The 7,735-nt window shown below is 38.1% G+C and overlaps 2 protein-coding genes and 1 long non-coding RNA gene across 3 annotated transcripts; 2 read left to right on the forward strand and 1 right to left on the reverse strand.

Moving 5' to 3' along the window:
* LOC139195396 (F-box protein At3g07870-like) lies at positions 1 to 998 on the forward strand. Its single transcript, XM_070820924.1, has 2 exons — positions 1 to 537; positions 633 to 998. Exons 1-2 carry the CDS (start codon positions 1 to 3, stop codon positions 996 to 998), a joined length of 903 nt encoding a protein of 300 aa, XP_070677025.1.
* Positions 999 to 1,707: 709 nt separating this feature from the next.
* Positions 1,708 to 3,637, forward strand: LOC114824543 (uncharacterized). The gene is made up of 4 exons (XR_011579755.1): positions 1,708 to 1,956; positions 2,058 to 2,126; positions 2,731 to 2,780; positions 3,461 to 3,637. It is a non-coding gene; the product is annotated as an uncharacterized lncRNA (long non-coding RNA).
* A 1,603-nt stretch (positions 3,638 to 5,240) lies between these two features.
* LOC103443395 (xyloglucan endotransglucosylase/hydrolase 2) lies at positions 5,241 to 7,519 on the reverse strand. The gene is made up of 3 exons (XM_008382231.4): positions 7,112 to 7,519; positions 6,053 to 6,246; positions 5,241 to 5,814 (listed from the first exon to the last, which is right to left on the reverse strand). Exons 1-3 carry the CDS (start codon positions 7,379 to 7,381, stop codon positions 5,451 to 5,453), a joined length of 828 nt encoding a protein of 275 aa, XP_008380453.1. The 5' UTR covers positions 7,382 to 7,519; the 3' UTR covers positions 5,241 to 5,450.
* Positions 7,520 to 7,735: the final 216 nt, after the last annotated feature.

Genomic DNA, 7,735 nt, shown 5'->3' on the forward strand with positions numbered 1-7,735 from the left:
ATGTGCGTGCAAGGATTGGCGTCGTTGCCTCTCAGATCTTCAGTTTACCAAAGACCTATTTTCACGAACTCATACTTGCCTTTTGGTCCAAGGGAACCCCCCAATACAGTGCTCCAGGGATGGCAGATTAAGTACACCCACTTCTTGGTCGACCTCAACTACAGCTCTACCAAAAACCATGTGGCTTTGAAACTTTGTAAGGACCCAATTTTCCGAACTAGAGATATACATATTGTGAGTTCATACAACGGTTTGCTTCTATATGAAGACAGGTGGATGAGATCGGTGAGTCTGTACATATCCAATCCCATTACCTACGAGTCTTTAGCTATTCCAAAACCTTCTATGTATAAGAAAATCCGTTTTACAAATTGTTATTCTGGCTTTGGGTTTAGTCCCATCAGTGATGTGTATAAAGTTGTTCTGATTAAGAAGCCAACCGATTGGTCCAAGGAACCGGGGGCGAGGGTTCTCACGGTTGGTTCTACTACTTGGAGAAGCATCGAGGGTTTTGATGAGATTCTCGCATTATCAATGGTACTTATCACGACGGATTTATTCAATGGTTAGGCCGGCGTATGTGTTCTCTCGGGATATTTGCTTTTGATTTTGAAACTTAGCGTTTCCAGCAGATACCACTACCCCCTTGTCGTTTTGATATGAAGAATGTGCCTAATTATAACCTCGGAGTCTTGAAAGGTTGCCTCTCTGTAACTGTTTACTCGCTTCATAGCATAATTATTTGGGTGATGAAGGAATTTGGCGTTAAGGAGTCTTGGACCCAAGAGCGTAATATTTGCAGCAACACTTGTCTCCGTCCTTCAGATTATCCCCAACTGGTTAAAGTCTTGTTATTAGAGAATTGTGGAATATTGCGAGCTTATTCTCCTAGTACCAGGGACCTTGCGAGGGTTGAGATCGATGGGATAGCATGGGTGGGTGGCGCACGTGTCCACATTCCAAACTTTGTTTCGCTTAAAGATGTTATCGGATTTTAGAGTTCGAAGGTAATACACGTCATATAGGCTCATAGCTAATCAAGCATACATGGTATTATGTTTTGTAAGACTAGCTTTGTTTCGCTTAAAGATTTTATCAAACGTTGTGTTTAATTTTTCCAATTGATTGCAGATTAATGCATTCTTGATATCTTGCTTTTCTGTATCACAAAGGTGCTTCCAATTGATTGCAGATTAATGCATTCTTGATATCTTGTTTTTCTGTATCACAAAGGTGCATTCTTGAACTCGCTTTTAGAATACAACATGCTCTGTGGTTTGTTTTGGTTGATACCATCTTTTGTTGCATATGATTTTCTTCCTTTGTTTACTAGTTTGAACTCTTCCCTTGTTTACTGGTTTGAACTCTTCCTTTGTTTACTGGCTTTAACGTTGTTCTCATTACATTTGTGTACTGCATTAACATACATTAATGCAGCGGGAAGTATAGGAGATCTAGTAATATTGAAATACAGTATAATAAGAGGAAGATTTCTAAAAGTGTATTTATAATACGAACAAGCTGAGAATACAAATCCATAAGGTTGTTCAAATAGCAAGACCCAAAACCATCTTCATGTATTTTCTTGCATTAGATTATTATTGAAACACCCCAACCCTCTTTTATATTTTAAAATTGTTTTAAAGCCTTAATTGGTGAGCCCGTGGGGCCCACCTTGTTTATTTTTTTATGTTTTCTGATCTCTCTCTTCTTCTTCTTCGTTTCTCCCTCCCGTAGCTCTCTCCTTCTCAGCTCTCCCGTCTCTCTCTCTCCCTCAACCTCTCGCATCTCTCTCTTCCCCTGGACTCACTAGGACCGAGTCACCATCGAAGAGAGGCTCGCAACGAACCCCGGACCCTGCCCTGCGAGTTCGACGACACGGAGTAAGCTCCGGCGAGCACCGCCCCTTTCGAGGACATTTCCGGCCAAACCACGACGAGTTGGCCGGCGTGCAAGGTATCAATCTCTTCGTCTCGTCGAGTAGTACAACTTTCCTTTTTGTTTCACTCAATTTCGTTGAGTATTGGAAAAGTTATACTCATTTGAATCTTACCCAGTTTCCGGCGAGTCCGACGGCTTTCGAGACGTTTTCCGGCCAAAACACGGCGAGTTAGACGTCGTGTGAGGTACCATTCTCTTCGTCTCTTCAAGGGCTATAACTTTCGTTTTTGTCTCACTTGATTTCGTTGAGTATTGTTAAAGTTATGGCCGTTTAAAGTTGGATGGTTTTCCGGCCGAATTTCCGGCCTTCTCTCCCATTGGATCCGGCGACCCACCAAAACCCAAGGCTTTGGGCCTTCCCTGCCTAGCCCAGCCCGTTTTTATTCTATTTAATTATTTATTTTCAGCAGCCCAAAGGGCCTTGGGCCGGTTTTGAGTGAAAGGGCTTAAAGCCCGGTCCTTGTGTGAGGCCTTAAGGCCTTTGTGGTTTGTGTGTGTGTGTGTGTTTAAGTGCATGCGTACGTGTGTGTATATGCATGCTTGCATGCATGTGTTTGTGTGGTGCGTGTGTGTGTTTGGGCTTAGGCCCAAACCACCCATTTTCACCCTAAACCCTTTATAACCCAAATCCTTTAAAACCCTAAACCCATCCAATTCCAAATTCCCTATTTTATTTAATTCAAACCATTCTTAGGGTAATTCGACGTTCTGAATCCGTTTCCAACGTCCGTTTTCCCAAATCCAATTGCTATTATATAGTTTTATTAATTGGACCATTTATGTGCTTAGGGGCAATATTGGTGACGTTAGTTTGCGTGGCTCTTCGGCGGCTAAGTACTGTGAGTGGACCCCTTCTAAAATGCATGTTTTATAGTAGAAATGCATACATGAAAAGCATGATTTAATAGTTATGTTTTATGAAGTACTTTATGAGATGATATGCTTACTGAGGCTACTTTGAATTATTACTATTTTTCCTATAACCCGTGTTCTTATAGAATATCTGATGGATGACGATATGATACTAGAACATGTTTCGAACACCTCTTTATAGTATAGATGATGGATGACTTTATACTATGAAGTTGTTTTTCAATATATGTATGTTCAATGGTTTTGTACTTACCTAGTGGTCCTTTCCGCTACGGGACGTAGGGATAGATTCCGGTCCGTCCCGGGCGACGGTTTGGTGTTGGCATAGGGCCTGGAGTGTGTTTCCTCTGGCTATTTAGCACAGGGACGGGGAGCCGGCATGGGGCCTGAAGTGTATTTTCCTCTAACTGTCTGCTCAGAGACGGGGAGCCGGCATGGGGCCTGCAGGTTATCGGACAATTCACTAGTGATTATTATATATGAGTTATGATTTGAGATACTGCACATCATGCTAGGTTTCGGAAAACCTATGTTCATCATTATATATTTGTTTTCATAAACCTGGGGGTTAGTATATTGATAATTGTTTTATTATATATATTTATATCAACTTGGTCCACTCATGTTTGTTTTGCGCCCCCTTCAGGATTTAGGATCGAGGCGTACAATCCCGACAATCAAGGCACTTCCGCATCGGCATCTTTGAGTCCTCTTGGTGTGGGACTCATTCTTTTATTCATTCCATTTTATATCATTCTTTTAGTGTTCTAGTTAGTTGTATGCTCTGAACACGTTCCTTAAATGCATATTCTTTATTCTTTTATGTTTATAAACCTTATTTATTGCTTATTCTCAGCATTTGCATTCAATTAATGGCTTTCGTCACCCTTGGGTGTCGGCCAGCACGTGCCTATCTTGGTATTCGAGGAATATCGGGATCGGGGCGTGTCAATTATTTAGGCCTAAATCTTTTCATAAAGGAAGTGATTTTGGCACACCCTTTTTCTTCTATCTGGAAATTACTTCGTATAATCATGAACCTACAACATACCGGGTTCGAAATCCACTCCTTTTTGTGGCTTTAGCCCGCTTCTTGTTACCTTGTTACTAAACAAATTGCGTGCGTATAAAATGGGATCTAGGACCAGTGGGTCGGTTCTTCCCTAAGTCTCCAATTCTCAATATTCAATATAATCCCTTAAAGATGACTCGAATCTCCCCACTCTGTAGCATGAGATTTTGAGTCCAGTTTGTCCATCTCCGATTATAAGTTCTCGTGCAAGTCCTACTTATTATGCGATGTGAGGTATCATCTTGATGATTCAGTTTTTTGCACCATCTTCCAGTTATTTAAATAATTTTTGCAATAATTTTACGAACAAAAAATCATTAGGCTAATCTGGTAATTGGTCTGTTCCGAATCTAATAGTTACACCTGACATGGCATTTTCAAGGTTACATAGTTGCGAAGCAATTTGTTGATTGCTATTCAACTAATTGTCATGTTAAGTTCATAACTTTTGTGTTTAATTTATTCCATGTTCAAATTTCTAATGGCTAATCACCTCTATAAAGATGACTAATAAACAAGTACATGATAGACACAATTCTTTTGCACTTAAAGAACTTTCGTGTGTTTAATCGTATGCCTAACCAACATTTAATATTAGTGGTGTCGCAATAGGATACAAGATTTAAATCCAATCTAGGATTAAGCCACACCTTAGAACAATTTTTAACATTGGCATAGTAATGGGATTGGCTCTAGAAAATAAAAAAGCTTGTCATTGTTAAATTCATAACCTTAATTAAGTTTCAGTTGCTTAAATTTTAAAACTCTTTTTACTACGTGTTTAATTTCTCGTCTTCTTAAATTTCTTGTTAATTTTAGTTTCAATCAATTATTTATTTCTATAAAAAAATCTTTTAATTTGGTTTTGTGTGATTAATTGGTTAAATTGATTTACGCCAATCCTTGTGCAATCGATCTATAGTGATTGCCCTTGGTATATTATTATTATTGGTCTTGTCAACTATTCAATTGTGCTTGTTTTATCTATTTTAAAGGTAATCAGATCATTTAGTATTACGGTCTAGTGGTATTCCTCTTCACTTGTAAATAAGATGTTTTAAGTTCGATTCTCGTCAAAAACAAATTTAATCTACATTATTGCTAGTCCATTGTGAAGTTAAGCGCACTCCCCTCTCGGCCTCTCCTTAGTGTAGATAATACAATATGTTAAAAATAAATAAAATAAATAAAAAGTAACTCGAGCTCACATATCACCGAGCCCTCGTTTTTTCTGTTCCGTGGAATCACAAACAAAAATTTAGGGATGTAATATCCACACATTCCTTTATATTTCTTTCATATTTTTTTAGTTTTCGACTGTCGGATCGGATGAATTGAAAAAAATCAACATAGATTAAAAAGGAATGTGAGAAGCCACAGACCCCAAAATTTATTATATAAACAGATCTTACAACATTACCGCTAATCATACAAGGAAGAAAGAAACATTTCATTTATTTGACACGATGCTAGGCCAAACTCTGTGTTCACCGGAAGTAATAATTAAAAACACTATCAAGCCCTTGATCATTAAACTTTAACATTAATCTTTCTTTAAAGGGAACTAGAAAGATCGTCTGCATTCAGGTGGAGCGCCTTGTGGGAAGCGTTTTAAGTCGGTGCAATAGTTGTAAATCATGAAATATTTCTGCACCCATCTCAGACGTCTTCTGCTGGGAGCATCAAGCTCGTTAGTCTGCCATTCGGAGAAGGAACTGGATGACCTGGAATCAATGACGTTGAAGTTTCTGTAGTATGCTGTGAAGGGTGCCTTCGACCAATCAGTTTTCACCAACCCTCCTCTGGTGGCCCAGTCATCTGCATTCCAAAGGCTTGAGTATATCCTCATGGGTTGGCTCTTCGGGAATGGGACACCAACTGCTTCAGCGTTCTTGAATACTCTGATGGGAGTCTTGTCAACCAAGAAACTGAAAAATGGAGAAGCAATAACCCAATTAAATTTTTCTCTTTCATTTTTTTTTATGCAAGCGATATTCTATGCTAAACATATTTAAACTAAATGCACGAGAGTTTGGAGTTGGGTGCAGAGGAAGAGCACATTGCTTCTACTCTAGCCAACTCAACTAAACTCAATTCTTGTGAAACCATAAATAGAACTTAAGCGTAGGGCATATAAATATACATGGATTAATAATTATTTCTTACATTATGTGTTGGGGCTTCCAGATGACGGAATAAGTGTGGAAGTTTTTTGAGGGGTCAAACCAGAGATAGAACTGCTGCTCTCTATCTCCCTTGCCCTGGGTGAAAATATTGGTGTGCAAAATGTAAGGGTCACCGCTAAGATTTCCCAAGAATTCGAAGTCGATTTCATCATGTGTAGGACCTTGAGAGGACAGCTACATAAGAAAAAAAACAAAAACAAACCGAAAGATGAAAAATTATTATCTGTATATATATAGTAAAACAATTGGTCTTTAAAGCTGAAACAAATTTAAACATCGAATGAATTTTGACTTGTAAATTATTTTATAAGTATTCGGTGGCTCACTCTCGTGAACGTATAGTATACATAGTTACTGTTGAATTTGATGCAAGCCATTATAGTCCAAAAAACTTAGTCTTATTTCTCTGTCTCACTACTTTGGAGATATTTTTACAAGACAAAAGCATCCATTTTCAAGTGGGCCAGTAGAATTCATGTCTTTTTATGAAAATATAAAATCGTACAACATATAATCCTAAATGAAAAATAAAAAATGCTATTAGCGGTCTAAAACATTATCATGTACTCGTAATAAAAAAACGAAGTTTCTCAAAATATATCAGAATTAGTTAGATTTATACCATTTTATCCATTTTTTCTCTAATTTACGTAGTTAAAATGTGTGACTTCATCCGAAAAAAGATATCAAAGAATAATTTAGAGTATATAAACATTTTGAGCATTAAGGATGTAAAAGGATATTCTCTTCTTTTTTTTTGTACATATCTAACTGTTAGATGATGAATGTATTAAGTAAATGCATGTATCGTAACCAAGTCCGTAAAAATTTCACTTAAACATAAGTTTTATTTATTGCCTACAATATCGTGAAGCCCACGTCAAATGATAGAGAAAAAAAAAATTGAAGAAAAAGAATGAGTTAGTATTTATATATATTATTTCCCCCAAAATAAGGAGTATATATGTAAGTTTGTTATTCTATTTTTTAGTATGTATGAGGAATGTGTACGTATGTGTGTTGTGTGAGTGATACGTACGTAGTATGCGGTGACGGTGCCAGCAGAGTTGCCGGGAACAAGCTTAAGCTGCATATCAATCCTCCCAAAGAGGTACTCTTTTTTGGACTGAAACCCAGAGCCAGAAACTTTGTCTAAAGACAGAGAAAGAAGTTGACCTCCCTTGAATATTTTGGGGCGGTTGCCACCCCATGTTAGGTCAAAATCTTGGTAAAAGTTTCCAGCATAAGTTGCTACCATTAAAGAGCTGCAAACCAAGCCCACCAACAAAACCAAACTAGAAATCCCCATTTTTTGGAGAGAGAGAGAGAGAGAGAGAGAGAGATTTAAGGACTGTTTTCAAGGTGTGGGTAAGGGTTTTAGAAGGAGGTGTATTTATATGGGAAAGGGGATGGAGTGAGGACGTAATGCTAACTGGCAAGGGTGGGGGACTTGTGAGAAATATTAACTTGGAGGAGCCAAACGCCAAAGGCGATGCCAGCTAAGCACAAAATGAAAGCTGGAAACTTTTGTTTGGGCATTGAGAGGTGCCTGGCTTTCTAGGTTTTTGGGTTTATTATTAAAATTTGGTTGGTTGTTTGTAAACGAGAAAGAGAAAGAGTGGAAGAAGATATTTTTTAGTATGCTAGAAATACGATCTTGTAT

Source organism: Malus domestica, chromosome 04, assembly GCF_042453785.1.
Source record: "Malus domestica chromosome 04, GDT2T_hap1".
Lineage (NCBI taxonomy): Eukaryota > Viridiplantae > Streptophyta > Magnoliopsida > Rosales > Rosaceae > Malus > Malus domestica.